At 46.3% G+C, this 17576-nt stretch overlaps 1 protein-coding gene across 2 annotated transcripts in view; it reads left to right on the forward strand.

Moving 5' to 3' along the window:
• Positions 1-17576, forward strand: part of FRAS1 (Fraser extracellular matrix complex subunit 1) — a 332187-nt gene that overhangs the window by 295153 nt on the left and 19458 nt on the right. For both annotated transcript variants that reach the window (XM_060278390.1, XM_060278389.1), the window contains 12 exons: positions 126-372; positions 1188-1532; positions 5029-5189; positions 7676-7823; positions 9775-9980; positions 10898-11054; positions 12131-12331; positions 13636-13823; positions 13932-14207; positions 14981-15213; positions 15904-16064; positions 17286-17500. In XM_060278390.1, coding sequence (XP_060134373.1) covers positions 126-372; positions 1188-1532; positions 5029-5189; positions 7676-7823; positions 9775-9980; positions 10898-11054; positions 12131-12331; positions 13636-13823; positions 13932-14207; positions 14981-15213; positions 15904-16064; positions 17286-17500 — 2538 coding nt within the window. The remainder of the gene's footprint in view (positions 1-125; positions 373-1187; positions 1533-5028; positions 5190-7675; positions 7824-9774; positions 9981-10897; positions 11055-12130; positions 12332-13635; positions 13824-13931; positions 14208-14980; positions 15214-15903; positions 16065-17285; positions 17501-17576) is intronic.

Here is a 17576-nt window from a genome sequence, read left to right on the forward strand (position 1 = left end):
TGTGAAGCTCATAAAGCAGCTACAGCAGCAGGCCTGTTTGCCAGTTAAGGTCTGCTTCACCCTTTTATACCTCTCTGCACGTAGTCAATGCACAATGCTGTTTTCACAACCACCGCTCTACACAGGTTCAGTTTGATGAACGGGAGGACACAAAATCCTGCACTATCCTGATAAACGATGACAATGTATTTGAGAACACGGAGAGCTTCACTGTGGAGCTCAGCATGCCAGCGTATGCCTTGCTGGGGGACATCACCGAGGCCAAAGTCTTCATCAGCGATGCGGAAGATGAGCCCACCCTACAGTTTGACAAGAAGGTCTACCACATCAGCGAGAGTGCTGGCATCCTCTCTGCCCCCGTTGAAAGGAAAGGTGTGTTGCATTACAGCTTAGAGCAGGGGATGGGAAGCCATGCAAATGGACTTCCAGTAAATAATACAATCCTAAAATTGCACACTTTGAAAAACAGGAGCAGCAGCAGCATTCCAAGCCCCTTCATTAAAAGTTTAGTATATCTGGCCAAAATATATATCTCAGAAATAAATGTAACGTTCCACTGCGACTGGACAATTCGCTAACGTTTCCTACTGAAGCCTAGCAACAGAAAGCCTCAAAGGGAATCTAGATTTGCATTCAAGTCATATATCAACCCAAATTAATAACCAGCAAACAACAGTATGAAGCAAAATGTAGGATCTTGTTTCAGTTCATAAGCAAATTTTTAAGCAAAACAAAGTCTGCACTCAAAGGTCTAAACTCTGTATAAAGTAATATAAAAGTAGAATTTTTATATTTACTTGTTACATTTATATGCCACCTTTATATTCCATTGAGATCAAGGTGGTGTACAGAGTTATCCTCCCCATTTCATCCTCACCACAACCCTGTGAGGTAGGTTAGGCTCAGAGATGGTGACTGGCCCAAGGTCACACAGTGAGCTTCATGGCAGAGCGGGGATTCCATCCCTGGTCTCCAGGGTCCAACCCTCTAAGAATTACGCCACACAGGGGACACTTAATCTTAGGGTTGTGGGTTCGAGCCCCATGTTGGGCGAACAATTTGTGCATTCCAGGGGGTTGGACTAGATGACCCACGTGGTTCCTTCCACCTGTACAATTCTGATTCTCTGAACCAGTTGTCCTGGAAAACAACTTTTGTATAACTCTGTGCTGTGCATTGCATTACAGGCGACTCGAGCAGCATCGTGTCTGCAGTATGCTACACAGTCCCCCAAAGTGCCAAAGGTAGCAGTGCACACGCCTTAGAGTCTGGATCAGACTTCAAGTCCAGGGGGATGTCCAATGAAAATCGCGTGGTGCTGGGGCCTGGCGTCACTATGACCACTTGTGACGTGAAGCTGATTGACGACAGCGAGTACGAAGAGGAGGAAGAATTTGAAATCGCGCTTGCCGACGCGTCGGAGAACGCGCGCATAGGGAGCATAGCTTCAGCGAAGGTCATGATCAGTGGTCCCAACGATGCTTCAACAGTGTCCCTTGGAACGGCTACTTTTACAGTCAGCGAGGATGCAGGTAAGAGGCTAGGATTATTTTACCCTTGCTCTCTTCTTATGGGGCTCAAGCTTATTTTCAAAGCACCTCTGCAGAGTGCATAAGCCTACAGTGGTCCCTTGGTTTTCAAAAGTAATACGTTCTGGAAAACCATTCAAGTTCTGAAAAGTTTGAAAACCGAGGACTCAACAGCCAACAGCTAGGCCTCCGGATCTTGCACTCAGTGGAAGCCTCATGGCGTGTTAGACTTCCAATGCGTGTTCGAAAATTTACTTCCGGGTTTACAGCGTTCGTAAACCAAAATGTTTGTGAACGGAGACATTCGAAAACGGAGGTACCACTGTATAGTTAAAGAAGGCACCAAATGTCCCCACTTCTGAGCATCTGTCTGGCACCTGCCCACTTTAATGGGGGGAGATGCGAGTTCAAGTTCTGCTCAGCTCTTATTATTATTTATTACATGATACCTCCCTTCATCCGAGAATCACAGGGTGGTGTGCAATTTAAAAACACAAAAATACTTAGTAACAAAAACAATTAACCCCCCCCCCCAGTTTAACAGGCCAAAGGTTGTTTGATTATCCAGGGAAACCATAGTTTCTTTTATAGAATCATAGAATTGTAGAGCTGGAAGGGACCCCAAGTTTCATCTAGGACAACCCCTTGCAATGCGGGAATTTTTGTGTCCATTGAATTTTAGGCTACCTTCCTAGGGGCTATTTCTTTGAGGGCCAGCAAATTAAGCGGTAGGAAGCTGCCTTAGCTGATTGGTCCTTCTAGCTTAGTATTGTCTACACTGATTGGCAGTGGCTCTGCAGGGTTTCAGGCAAGGCCTACTTAGAGATGCTGAGGATTGAACCAGACAGCTTTTGCATATGAAACAAGTGCTTGGATTCAAGCCAGGCTGCCAAGGAGAAAAAGACTTCCTTTGCAGGTGCCACTTAAAAGCAAGCCACACCTGTAAAGGAAGAATCGAGAGAGAGTGTGCTCCAAATCCCACCCTTTGAAGTTCTGTCGCCTGTTGTCATGGTGACATCGAGTGATTGGCAGGCGGGTGTCCTCCACCATGTTAAGATAAAACATATTCGTCTGCATCTAGCATGCATCAGTATTTTTGCAAGTGCACTTGTAATTTTGAACTTTTTGTTTTTCGATAAATAATACAAAATTAAAAATATACCAGTATTTGTAAAACAACAGCAACTGATAAATATTAGCCAATTTGTTTCCAAAGTATGTGTTTCACCTCCTTCCTTTCTTTAGGGAGGCTTTTAATGTTTAGTAGATTATTGTACAGTATTTTATTTTTCTGTTGGAAGCCACCCAGAGTGGCTGGGGAAACCCAGCCAGATGGGCGGGGTATAAATAAATTTATTATTATTATTATTATTATTATTATTATTATTATTATTATTATTATTTAACTGGACCATCTCAGTAAATGTTGGAAGGAGTTTTCCACGTTTTACTCAGCAAATTCCTCAGTAGATAATACGGCTGGAGTGCGCCATTTAGAGGCCGTTAGAATATTTGCTTCAAGGTCACAACATAAGCTAGCTACTCCTTCATAGCCTTTGACTGCCTATTTATCCTTATAAGCAATTTAAGGCAGCTTACTATAAACATAATGTGGTATCTCTCCACCCCCTTTCTAATGTTGTCTATTGATGAGAATGAATAAGATGGGATTATTCTTGTTTAATTGGATGTTAGGACGGTGCTGAAATTTAGTGAAGTGACCTGACTCGGGCAACAGTTTGTTGGATATGGGCTGTATGGATCCTTAATTTTGAACTGCAAATGTGGAAAATAAAGTACAGGTGGATTAAAAAGAAAAAAGAAAAGAATATTCACTGTCATGATTGGGTTCCAGGCTGGTGTCTGACATTATTTCCTTGATGAGCTAACTTGTTGTTTAGTCGTTTAGTCGTGTCCGACTCTTCGTGACCCCATGGACCATAGCACGCCAGGCTAGACATGCAATAATAATCCATTAGTAATGCCTTCCCTAGACAGCTAGACAGCAGCTTAAAAAGCAAGAGACATCACCTTGCCGACAAAGGTCCGTATAGTTAAAGCTATGGTTTTCCCAGTAGTGATGTATGGAAGTGAGAGTTGGACCATAAAGAAGGCTGATCGCCGAAGAATTGATGCTTTTGAATTATGGTGCTGGAGGAGACTCTTGAGAGTCCCATGGACTGCTAGAAGATCAAACCTATCCATTCTTAAGGAAATCAGCCCTGAGTGCTCCCTGGAAGGACAGATCGTGAAGCTGAGGCTCCAATACTTTGGCCACCTCATGAGAAGAGAAGAATCCTTGGAAAAGACCCTGATGTTGGGAAAGATTGAGGGCACTAGGAGAAGGGGACGACAGAGGACAAGATGGTTGGACAGTGTTCTCGAGGCTACGAACATGAGTTTGACCAAACTGCGGGAGGCAGTGCAAGACAGGAGTGCCTGGCGTGCTCTGGTCCATGGGGTCACGAAGAGTCGGACACGACTAAACGACTAAACAACAACAACAACAATGCCTTCCCTTTAACGCTGAATCAAGGAGGGATCACTGTCCCCTCTGAAAATCTTTCCCCAGGTGTTTTTTTTAGGGCAGTACAGCTGTGCTGGCTGAGGCTGATGGGAACTGTAGCGCAAAACATCTGGAAAGGAACCAGGCTGGCAAACGCTGCTTTAGAGATGCTGGCAGTTGTCGCCCTTTCCCACAAATCGGGTCCTCCCTAACAAGAGGGCACGTGTTGCAGTGTGACCTGGCAACCAGACCCTGTGTTGTGGGTGGGAACGTTTGGATGGCCACAACACCCTATTGGAGGTCCCTCGATGCTGGGAGCAATCTAACCAATGGGATGCCAGCTAAATTCTATCGAGGGACCTCTATCTAAGCCCATGCACGTGTCCCTGAGCTTCCTTTTGGGGGCTCAGTGCATTGGAACACCCGCCCACCTCTCCCTATATTTAGGGCTTGACCTTGCTATGCCGTCGTGTGTCGCCTGTCGTTGGGACAGGGGCACAGCAGGAATTTTCCCCACTTGGTTGATTGGCTAGGGCCATTTGGGTTTCGCCTGCCGCGTAGCAAATCGTCACAACTTGTAAGGTTGCGGATAGGCTCTGGTTCAGGTGATAGGGGTGGCAGAGCGGTCTGGCCATCCCTACGCGATGGGTATTCCGTTAAAGGAATCCTGGGACTCTTGGTTGGTCTTCCCTGAGAGGGGTTGTGCCCTGAGCCAGAGTCCAGGGGGGCATCTGGCAGGTGGACAGTCTTGACCCCACTTTCCATTATGCCAAGGCTGACCTATGGTGTGCCCTGGGTCAGCGCTACCTGCAAGGGTGCAGGGAGCTAGTCGAACCAGAGCCTATGCAACCACTCACTTGATTGTAATCAGTAAAGTGGTGGCCTAAATTCTGCCAAAAACCAAACCACAAATTTGAATCTTGTCTGAATTTATTTGGGGGTGGTTAAAAGGTCTACACACGCAAACTCATCCCTTCTCTCCCTTTCTTGCAGGAATCATTGAAATCCCAATTACTAGGCATGGCCCTGACCTCTCGACCCCCACGTCCGTATGGTGTGCCACTCGGACATCGGATCCGCCATCGGCAACTCCGGGTGTGGACTACATACCCAGCTCCAAGAAAGTGGAATTTCGTCCAGGAAAAACTGAGGAGGTATCGCTACATTTTTTGCTTTTACTGAGCAATTAGTACCTGGGAGCAAACTAAACATGGTCTCATTAGGTGCACTCAAATGTATTTGTGTCATGCACAATATCTATCTTACAGGTAGGTAGCTGTGTTGGTCTGGGTCAAAGTAAAATAAAAAAAACTTAGTTGGTCTTTAAGGTGCTACTGAGGGAATTTTTTTATTTTAATATCTATCTTGTGTGTTTTACAGGAATGTGTGTTTTACAGGTCTGTACAGGAATGGTGCAGATCAAACAAAGAGCCAAACTAGACGTTAAATCGGGGGGTCCTGACACACTAATATATACATTTTAATGCCCATGTTCCCCTAACATTTCTGCAGACATTTTTTGGTTGGATAACTGCACAACAAAATTCGGAGAAATTCAGATTTTGAAGGATAGCTGCAGTTTGGTTTGCATAGTGTTTTGGAAGATGGGAACGAAACCATTTTTAATTGTACCTAGAAAGCGCAGGACCAAACTAGAGACATTGGTGGGTGGTTATGATGAGCCTAAATCCACACTAAAACTTGCCACCTCCACTCAGAACTCCGTCCCTGGGGGCTGCCATTTTTTGCACCCAGATACAGTACCTCTGGAGGAACAATGCTGTGCAGTCATTTGTCATTCTTTTTGGCAAGGGGAAATGGTGACCGCCAGCCAGCAGCTGCTGGAAGGAACTACAGACAGTGAGGGTGAGTTCCCTCCCCTGTCAAAAATTATTGTGTTTGAGCCCCTGGTTGACCTCTCCCAAATTCTTTCTGAGAACATCTGGCTCAGCCTGGTTCCTGTTACATAATCCAGAAAACAAATTGTGCCCCAGTTATCAGATGTCTGGGAAAGAGGTGCACAGAACTTTGCTCAGGTACACCCTACAGTCCGGATGTTTTTGGCTGTTTCTTCCTCATCTGAGATAAGCAGCGATGCACAAATGAAAGCAGGAGCCCTTTGTGAATCTAGCAGAGCCCAACACCTTTGACTCCTCTCCCATCTTCTGACACTCCTTCTCACACATACCTGTTTGCAGGGCCGGATTTAGGTTTGATGAGGCCCTAAGCTAGGCATAGGCAAACTTGGCCCTCCAGATGTTTTAGGACTGGTCCTGTTAGCTAGATATGATGGGACTTGTAGTCCCAAAACATCTGGAGGGCTGAGTTTGCCTATGCCTGCCCTAAGCTACTGAAGGTAATGGGGCCCTTTATATGTCCAGCTGTCTTTTGTCAACAACAATTTTTTTTGTGTTCAATATATGCTATATTGTAATTTATGACCTAATAGGTATCTAAAGCCATTTGCACAAAATATGTATTTTATTTTATCAAAGTAATTGTTGAACTGAAATACAATTAAGAAGTATATTAATAGTGAAATACAATTAATAATAAATAAATAAATAAATAAATAATTTATACCCCGCCCTTCCTGGTTTAAAATCCGGGCTCAAAGCAGCTAACAGCAAATATAAAACATTGATTAAAATGCAACTTAGAACAGCATAAAACAGCATAAAATACAACATAAAATGCAGCATCAATATCAATAAAATTCTAAAATTCAGGGGTCATTTTGTTGGTGGGGGGAACCCAGTCAGTAGACATCAAATGATCACCAGGGCTAACTGGCCAAGTTGGTCCTACTAGGCCAGCAAGGAGACCAGGGAAGAATTTAAATATGGGGTCCCAGAAAGGGTTTCCTCGTAGAAGAGGAAAGGGAAAAGGGAATAGAGGATCAGGCTAATTCAAATTTAAGGCCAGGCAGAATAGCTCTGTCTTACAGGCCTTGTGGAAGGAGATCAAATCCTGCAGGGCCCTAGTCTCGTGGGACAGAGCACTCCACCAGGTCGGAGCCATCACTGAAAAAGCCCTGGCCCTAGTGTGGAGGATAGTCTGGCTTCCTTAGGGCCCGGGACCTTTAAGCTATTATTATTCATGGACCTTAGGGTCCTCTGCGGGACATACCAGGAGATGCGGTCCCGTAAGTACGAGGGTCCTAGGCAGCATAGGGCTTTAAAGGTCAAAACCTGACCCTATACTCCACCAGGAGCCAGTGCAGCTGGTAGAGCACTGGGTGAATATGCTCCCATGGCAAGGACCCCATGAGGAGCCTCGTTGCAGCATTCTGTACCCGCTGGAGTTTCTGGGACAGTTTCAAGGGCAGCCCCGTGTAGAGCGAGTTACAGTAGTCAAGCCTGGATGTGACCGTCGCATGGATCACTGTGGCCAGGTCGGGGCAGGAAAGGTAAGGGACCAACTGCTTGATACGGCGAAGATGGGGAAATGAAAAGAAGAAGAAGTATATATACTTTATCTTATATTTTGGAAATATACATCCAGTTGTTTTTTCTTTAATTTTTTTGGGCCCTAAACTATACAGTAGCGTGTTTAGCTTATAGGTAAATCCAGCACTGCCTGTTTGGTTGGTTTTATATATTAAGAAAGTAGGCCTTTTTATTTCTCTCATCTCCTCTAGTACTGCACCTTGACAATCCTGGATGATGCACAGTACCCAGTCATCGAAGGGGTGGAGACGTTTGTCGTCTACTTGAGCTCGCCGCAAGGAGCAGAGCTGGCCAAGCCTTTTCAAGCAGTGGTGGCAATCAATGACACCTTCCAGGATGGTAAGAGGGCCAACAAAGACATGTTTTAGTGTGGCTGGGGCTCATAGAATCATGTAGAGTTTGAAGGGACTACAAGGACCATCTGTTTCAACCGCCTGCAATGCAGGAATCTTTTGCCCAATGTGGTGCTGGAACCACGGCCCTGAGATTAAGAGCCTCATGCTCTACCGACTAAACTATGTAACTGAGCTTCAGTAAGACAACTTTCTTGGCAAGCTTATGGGTTAATGGGCATTTTGAAATGTCTGCATGCACACTGGCTCCCCGTTCGTGATGTGTTGGAATACACCACATGCAGAATTTATTTGTTTATTGTCTGCAACTGGAAGTGAAGAAGCCCATCGGAATGGCTTCTGAAACTGATGGAATATGCTGAAATGGCGAAATTAACTGCCAAATTAAGAGGACATAATGACAAAGTGTTTAAGGAGGAATGGAGACCCCAGATGGATATCAATTTATCACCAATATATGATGTCGCAGGCAGGATTTGAAATATAAGCAGCGGATTACTCAAGATTTAACGGTCGCAGGGTTTAGATAATAAACATACGTGTGTTATAAAACAGCTAATAAAAAGTAAAAAAACAAACATCAGGAAAGAAGTGGTTGGAAATCAAGAAGAAACTTTGTATGTTAAAAAAAGGTATACGGTGATAATATTGTTGGAGACTAAATAAAAATTATATACAGTGGATCCTCTGGATACAAATTTAATTCTGGGGGTCCGTGCGCGCACCGAAAAATCCGTATTCAGAGGCAGCGATTCTGTGCACGTGCGTGGTGCAATAGAGCACTTCTGTGCATGCACAAGTAGCGAAACCTGGAAAAATACAATTTTGAGCACTGGAATTGCACTGGAATTGCCCTTAATGTGCTTCCATAGCTCCAAGCAAGATTTTCAAAGCAGTATGCAGCAGTCTAGCTTACACTGAGCAACAAGTTGCTCCGGTTCTTGAGCAGTGGATAGTCAATTTATGGAATTCACCGTCACGGGATGTGGGGATGGCTGCCAATAGCTGACATGGTTTTAAAAGGGAATAAAGAAGAATGCAGGGAGGATCAGAATATCAGTGGCTATTGGTCATGCTGGCTATACATTCCTTCCAGGTTCACAGGCATTTAGACCTGGATGCCAGTTCACACCTGAAAGCCAGTTGCTGAGGAACATGATGAGGAGAGAGGGTGGTATCTGGGAAACAGGATGGCGGACTAGATAGGATCCAGTGGTCAACCTGAGCAGCTGCCTTTTAGGTTCTCAGATTGCCTCATCTTGCCGGGCCTGAAATCTGTACCACATTCTCCAGTCATGGGAAGATGAAGCACTGCAGAGTAGCATTCGTCAGGTCAGCTGTTCCCTGTTAGGGATGCGGGTGGTGCTGTGGTCTAAACCACTGAGCCTCTTGGGCTTGCCGATCAGAAGGTCGGCGGTTCGAATCCCCCAACGAGGTGAGCTCCCATTGCTCCGCCCCAGCTTTTGCCAACCTAGCAGTTCAAAAGCATGCCGGTGCAAGTAGATAAATAGGTACCGCTGCAGCAGGAAAGTAAAAGGCGTTTCCGTGCGCTCTAGTTTCCATTCAGTTGCACCAGAAGCAGTTTAGTCATGCTGGTCACATGACCCGGAAAGCTGTCTGTGGACAAACGCCAGCTCCCTCGGCCTGAAAACGAGATGAGCGCCGCAACCCCATAGTCGTCTTTGACTGGACTTAACCATCCAGGAGTCCTTTACCTTTTTATCCTTTTATCTGTTCCCTCTTGTCTACAACCTACCCTGGTGGTAGAAGGCCTGGCCCCCACTGTCCCCTGTTCAAGGCACCAAGACCGCCTGTCACCTAATTAAAACAGGAGACACACATTCCTGAGCTTGCAGCTTCTGAGAAATTATGCCCTTATTTTTCAGCATACTGTAGGCCCGCAGAAGTTTTAATGAGTCTTCTTCTTCCCTCCTCAGTGCCAAACATGAAATTTAGCAAAGAATTGTACCCTGTGAAAGAGAAGGAGGGCGTCCTCCACATTCCGATCATCCGCACCGGAGACTTAAGCTATGAGTCGTCTGTCAGGTGCTACACCCAGGGCCAGACAGCAAAAGCCATGGAGGACTTTGAGGAAAGGACAAACACCGAGGAATCGCGTGTCACTTTTCTGAAAGGGGAGAAGGTGAGTGGATGTAGCTCACAATGAAACAACAGCCAATTTAATTGGTGATCACATCCAATTTGTGAAACTCCCTGCCTAGGAACGCCCATCTTCACCACGCCCTTTCACTGCACGGCGAAGTTCTTTCTTTTTACAGATTTACTTATTTAGGTTATTTATATACCGCTTCACATTTTTAAAGCAATCTCTAAATCAGGCATAGGCAACCTTGGCTCTCCAGATGTTTTGGAACTACAACTCGCATGATCCCTGAACACTGGCCCTGTTAGCTAGGGATCATGTGAGTTGTAGTTTCAATGCCTACTCTAAATCAGGGGTTCCCAAATTACGGCCCGTGGGCCAGATGCGGCCCAATTGGCCTCCCAATCCGGCCCGCGACGACCCCCGCCGCCCGCTCTTACGCCGCACAGATCGGGAAAAGCACCGAAAATCGTTTGTGCGCATGTGTATGGGCCTCTCCCGACCCAGAAGAGGTCATTTCTGGTGCACTTCTGGGTCGGGGGGGAGGCCCATACGCATGCGCACAAACTATTTTCGGCGATTTTTCCGACCTGGAAGCACGCCACCACGCCAGTAAGTGTGTGTGCGCATGCGCACAGGCACGCACTCCCCCGCCCTCCGGCTCACCACGCAATTGGCTGGGTAAGTCTGGGGACCCCTGCTCTAAATGGTTTGCAGCATGCTAAAACATGGCCTGCCTAACTGTTAATGTTAGTGCTCTGGGCATATTAGTTATTTAATCTGCTATCTCAGTCTTCCTTTTTCCAGATACTCCTACTTATTACTGATTTCTTGTGTCTTATTGTGCTGGGAGCTGCCATGAACATTTTGCAGGAGAGGAAGTATATTCGTGTTTTTAATAAACAGGGTAGGCGGGTTACCTCCTCGTCCTTAACTGGTGGCATCCTTGGCTCTAGGTAAAGAACTGCACTATCTTGATTAATGACGACTCTGCCTTTGAACCAGAGGAGAAGTTCCAGATATACCTAAGCAACCCTCTTGGAAACCATTGGAGTGGGGCTACAGTTGGCAAGAATAATATGGCCTCCATTATTATCTCCAATGATGAAGATGGTAAGAGGAGCTGGACTACATGCGCCAGCCTTTACGTGTTTTTGGACCCACTGAACCCCTGAAGCTCCTCTCTCCCTAGTTGGTTTGAGCCTTGCCACATTGCTGGAGCCTCGGGGCACCTGTGCTAATTTCCTGCTTTCCTCCTGCTGCCGAGTTTGCACTGTCAGTCTGCTAGAACAGGGGTGGCCAACTTCCAAGAGACTGCAATCTACTCACAGAGTTTAAAAAGTGGCAGTGATCTAAGAAGGAAAGCCCTGTTTTTGTGGTTCAGGTCATTTTAGGGGTGCAGGGCAAAAATGTTGAGCTTTTTTTAGGGCAGCCACAGTTGTTCAGCTTCTTTGGTGGAGCAAGTGGCAAGTGATCTACCGCAGACATCCAGTGATCTACCGGTAGATCAAGATCTATCTGTTGGACATGCCTGTGCTAGAATAAAACTCTACTTCTTCACCTACAAGAAAGGGCCTGTATCATTGTTCTTGGGCGGGAGCCAGGGCACAGAGGTTAAAAGGTCATATTTAAGTTCCAAACAATCAATTTACTTAAAAATAGCTTGCAAACATTTACAAATAACTATTGGCCTTTAAGTGCAATTTGTAGAAGAAATGGCTCACAAAAGTTGATAAGTAATAACATTACCTGCAATTTATAAGAAATCTTACCCGCAGTTAACTTCATATGTATTTATTTATAGCCTGAGTGCACTTAAAAAAACCATATAATCCACCCCTTTCCCAGATATTTATAATTCCTTTTTTTATCTACTGGATCACCACGTTCCTCTTGTGCATACCGGTAACTTCTCTGCTTTTCAACAGCACTCTCAACTTAATTGGGATTGTCTGCTCTCAGGTTTTACTAACTAAGTCATATTTAGTTAGTTTATGGGAGTTTCCCCATAGTCTAACATGTAGAAACCTGGCCACGGTTATTATATATACAGCACTTGGCTCCAATATTCTGGTTACATAGTTCCAGCAGACACTAGAATAGTTTTAATTTTATAAACCTAACTCAAAAGTGTTCTTCACATCTGGAGACACAAGCAAGCTGCTTCTATTTTCCTTCTGTTTCTCTAGCTCCCACCATCGAGTTTGAGGAAGCTGCTTATCAAGTCCGTGAACCTCCTGGGCCTGAAGGGGTTGCTTTCTTGAATGTCAAGGTCCTGCGGAGAGGGGACCAAAACAGGACCTCCAAAGTTCGCTGCAGCACCCGCGACGGCTCTGCTCAGTCTGGGATCGATTACTACCCAAAGAGTCGAGTCCTCAAGTTCAGTCCTGGTAAAGCACAGAAAGTCCTCAAGTTCTGTAATAATGGACATTGTTTGGAGGCAAAAAAAAGCTTGCTTATGTATTTTCTTTGAACGCCATTGTGGGTGGGGCAGGCAGGAGAGGCTAATATCCGAAAGACATGGAACAAAATTGCTGGCATCCATCTTGTATCGAGAGACAATGGAGTGCACACCCAGGGGTGAAGTCAACCCACTGGAGATTCACAGCGCCTGCTGTGGCTGCAGAGACCGCTAACTCATTACTTCTGCCTTCCGTGTTGTTTTTGCAGCAATAGCACCTCTGAAGTGAAGTGACCTTCCTAGGGTGCAAGCCTGGACCATTTGTATTGAGATCCTGAGCTGCCCAGACAACAGGACTCTCCTCTCAGCCTTGCTGATGTGGTCCAAAGGAAAGCAGAGCAATATGTTTGGCCTCAGCATGGTTGCAAGAGTTGCTGGAAGGAGACGTACAAGACTCTCCTTCCTTAAAGCCCTTCCGTTCACTTAGCTCTGCCCAGTCTGCTTCCTTCATCCCAGTGCTAACCAGCTCCCATGGGATATAGTCCTGCTGAAATTAAAGGCCCATTCATTTTGCTTGAGTAACAATGTGCTCAAAGCTGTCCTCTTGAAGTCAGTGGGACTTAAGATTGCTTTGAATGGTGGCTGGGTTCTCCCCGTGGTTTTCTGTTCCTGGGGTCCATGTTTTTTGCTTATCCCCACAACCTTCCTTTGCTCCCCAGCTTACAGTTCCCTTGGCTCCCTTGTTTTCTGCTTCCCTTCCTCCCAAGGCCCCCAGTTGCTCCCATTCGCGGCCCAGTTCGCCCTCCATCTGGCGTGGGGCTTTCCTCTCAGAACAGGTTTTCCCAGCCCTGTTCTAATCCATCAATCCACAGCAACTCTTAAAGGCCTTACAGAAAATCTTGCAAGGCCAAGAGTTCTATGCTTATTGTAAAGAATCAAAGCAGACGTGCCCTCCAGCAATAATATGGGAGGTGTATTTTGGATCACAGATTTTTATTAAAGTCGGACAGGCGCCATTAATCCTCACATGGCATCTGTTAGTAAATCTGCCAAGCAATCCATCAGATGGCATGCTGTATTTTGTAGTTTTTAGTTTTCTAAAGGCTCCTGGGCCACATCATTAGAGCCAAAGGGGTTACGATAAAACCTGGCGTGTGTGTTTGTGTGTGCACACGTTTTTAATCACAATGATTTAGTGGATCTGACCTCGGCATTGCTTTATGGAAGCATTTAAAAGTCCTGTCAGATGACAAGCTGGTTTGACTCAACCCTCTCTCGTGTCGGTTCGTGCAGGAGTGGACCACATCGTATTTAAGGTAGAGATCATGTCCAATGAAGACAGGGAATGGCACGAGTCCTTTTCCCTGGTGTTAGGGCCAGATGACCCTGTTGAAGCTGTCCTGGGGGAGATCACCACTACAATCGTCACCATTCTGGACCAGGAAGCAGCTGGAAGCCTCATTTTGCCAGCTCCTCCTATTGTAAGTGGCTTTAGCATGCGGATCCCAGAGTTTTTTGGGATTAGCCATTAGCAGCAGTTGCAAGGTCCCTTCCCTGGAGTCCCAAGCCTTGTATTGTGCCCCCTGCAGGTGGTTACGCTGTCAGAGTATGATCACATAGAAGAAGAAGCCAAAGAAGGAGCTAAGAAGTCTCCCTCTCCAGGCTACCCGTTGGTCTGCGTGACGCCTTGCGACCCTCACTTCCCCAAGTACTCTGTGATGAAAGAGCGCTGCGGCGACGCCGGGATAAACCAGTCCTCCATACAGTTCAGCTGGGAAGTAGCTACGCCCACGGACGGGAATGGAGCCAGATCTCCCTTTGAAACGATTACAGACAACACTCCCTTCACCAGTGTCAATCACATGGTATGTGCAGAGACTGTCAAGGGGGCTTCGCAGCCAAAGGAATGCAGGCGGCAAACAGTTAACTCTTTATTTTCAAAGATAACACAGTCGATTCTATAGCTCTGGATACCTACACATGTCAATCTAGAGCCGCTAGGCAGCTATTCTCAAGTCCGTCCTCTATGGGAGCAGTTGCACCAAGAGGGGACTAGTCATTCTCTACCAGTTTATCTACTTTCCCCTGATGGGCTGCATACACGCAGCCAGAGACTATGCCTGCATAAAAGCTTCCTCTGCTCCTCCCTTTTCAGTCCGCTCCTGGTTCTGTGAGACAGTGGAGCAGGAGATGGTGAGGAAGCACCTGGACCTTCACTTGCCTGACCTGTCTCTTCCTCTTCCTCCTACCCTTCCTGTGCTCCACCCTCCAGCTCTGAAGCTTCCCCTGCCTCTGAGTCTTGCCTCCTGGCTGGTACAGTCCCCCACAAATCACTGGCCCTTGCTGCCAAGTTGGCAAAAGGCTGCCTTTGACAAGCAAGAGCTTTTCTCCCTTGACCTGCTGTTTTAATATGTGTGTGACATAGTTAAGCCTCTTTAAATGTGGATGGACAGAAAAGTAATAATGTTCTATTAATATATTGAAGCATTTTAAAATATCTATAAGGCTATCAGCTGTTTAGGCCACACTGAAAATCATATCTCCTTCCTTCCTTCCTTCCTTCCTTCCTTCCTTCCTTCCTTCCTTCCTTCCTTCCTTCCTTCTCTCCCTCTCTTGCTCTCCCCCCTCTCCTTCCCAGGTGCTAGACAGCATTTACTTCAGCCGGAGATTCCACGTTCGCTGCGTGGCCAAAGCCGTGGACAAGGTTGGCCATGCCGGCACTCCACTGAGAAGCAACATAGTCACCATTGGGACAGACAGCGCCATCTGCCACACGCCAATAGTGGCTGGAACAGCCCGGGGGTTTCAAGCGCAGTCCTTCGTTGCCACTTTGAAGTATCTGGATGTTAAGCACAAGGAGCACCCCAACAGGTAGAGGACTTCCAAAAACTTTCAGGGAAAAGGTAGAGAATTTGAATTGAATAGGTATTTGGAGAAACAAACATTTATTAGATAGTGTTCACTTTTCATTCAAATGTGCATGAAAGCAGTGCAAGAATAGATGCAATTTGGATATCCAAAGAATTAAGAGTTAAACATTAAAAACTTCCCTAAACAGGGCTGCCTTCAGATGTCTCCTAAAAGTCTGGTAGTTGTTTATCTCTTTGACATCCGGTGGAAGGGCATTCCACAGGGCGGGTGCCACTACCGAGAAGGTCCTCTGCCTGGTTCCCTGTAGCCTGGCTTCGCGAGAGAACCGACAGAAGGCCCTCGGCGCTGGACCTCAGTGTCCGGGCAGAACGATGGGGGTGGAGACGTTCCTTCAGGCTACAACCCTCTCTCCATTTACCTGGGATAAGACACATCAATCTTGATATGTGAGATGATGAACTTGGAAAGTTGCCTAATACCAAGTCCATCCAGCAAAGTTCTGTCTATGCTGCTAGGCAGCTGCTCTCTGGGGTTTCAGGCAGGAGATATTCCCAATTCTTCCAGGGATTAAAACAGGGGCCTGTGCTGCAAGGCAGTGCAATTTGCATTTTGTTATGTTCATGCAATACATGCGTCTTTTACCCAGTGCATCCTCTCTCCTCTCCCCACTGCCACTGTGTGGTTTTCCAGAATCCATATCTCAGTGCAGATTCCACACCAGGACGGGATGCTTCCTCTCATCTCCACGATGCCTCTGCACAACTTGCATTTCCTCTTGTCGGAATCCATCTACAGGCACCAGCATGTCTGCTCCAACCTGGTCAGCATCCAAGATCTTAAGGGCATCTCAGGTAATCAATGATGGGCCGCTGCTGCTTAATGGGCGCATTCATTAAGCAGCAGTTTTACTGCTGGCATCCTGCAGGGCTGGTCCTTGATGGCACGAGTCCCTGTAGAGAGCCCCGGAAGACCACCTCCAGGGATGGATCAATGGGCATAGGGGGGTTGGCCCGTGACCTTTCTCGAGCCCCATGTCTCCAGACCCCATGACATTTGCACAAAGATGCAGGCAGAGAAAAAGGCGATCCTTCTCGCCTGCCCTCATTCTTGAAAAGGGTTGCAGATCAGCTTCTTGCAGGACTGGAAGCTGAAACAAACATTCTATGTCAGGCATCCCCAAACTGCGGCCCTCCAGATGTTTTGGCCTACAACTCCCATGATCCCTAGCTAACAGGACCAGTGATCAGGGATGCTGGGAATTGTAGTCCAAAACATCTGGAGGGCCAAAGTTTGGGGGTGCCTGTTCTATGTGTTCAACAAGCAGTTTGACCCTGATGTTGTAAATAGCAGATATTATCTGCCTATTGATGCATGAAATGTTGGTTTTTGGTAAAGTAGAAATGAAGTAAAAGGCAGAAAAATTAAAAGGAGAATTCCCTGGATGCCTAGATCCAGGTTTGGGGCAAGTACTCTTTGGTGAAAGAGCCCCAGCAGAGACTGGGGGGAAACCAAATAAAACATGCAGCAAAGTAGAAATATGGGCTGTTGGACCTTTAAATTACCCCCTTCTGAGTTTCTTCCAAAGTTTTCCCACTTCCCTTAGCATAGAAAGAGACGACATGTTTGGTAAGCTAAACATGGTTTACTTAAATCTTCACATGTTAGATTCATGTGCTTTTCCATACCAAGCAGCAAAACGGAGGTTAGCTCCCCAAAGCTAAGTATTTCTAAATTATATGTATAGAAACACAAAGGTGGCTTCTTGAAGCCATGCGGTCTAAGCTTGAAGCATCTAGCTTAGACATCCTTAATGGAGAGGTCCACATGGTGGAATAAAGGTGGTAAGTTGGAGAACAAAGAGTCTGCTAGACCTTCCTCCCAAGGTGAGGGGTTGTGACCTAGCTAAGCCTGGCAGGACAGCTTACTCTCTGGTCTTAACCCCTTCATGCATTAATTAGAGTTAAGCATGCAGGCTGGATACATCCCACATAAAATGTATTTCACAGCAGATCTGATGTATAACCAAAGTGTAACGTAGCGAAACTCGATGTACCCCTTGGTTTCCATCCCAGAAGCTGGATTCCTAGATGAAGTGACCTACAATAGCATCGTTCTTGGACCCGGGTACGATCGACCGTACCAGTTCGACCCCAGTGTGAGAGAGGCAAAGACCATCCAGCTGTACAAGCACCTGAACCTGAAGAGCTGCATCTGGACTTTTGACGCGTACTATGACATGACAGAATTAATTGACGTCTGCGGAGGATCGGTCACGGCCGACTTCCAGGTAATGCTGTCCAGCTGGGGGCCAGTCAGGAAAATCTCCTATTGGGTTTCTATTTGTTTGAGATCTTACAATTGTT

The sequence above is a fragment of the Zootoca vivipara genome, chromosome 9, assembly GCF_963506605.1.
Source record: "Zootoca vivipara chromosome 9, rZooViv1.1, whole genome shotgun sequence".
Lineage (NCBI taxonomy): Eukaryota > Metazoa > Chordata > Lepidosauria > Squamata > Lacertidae > Zootoca > Zootoca vivipara.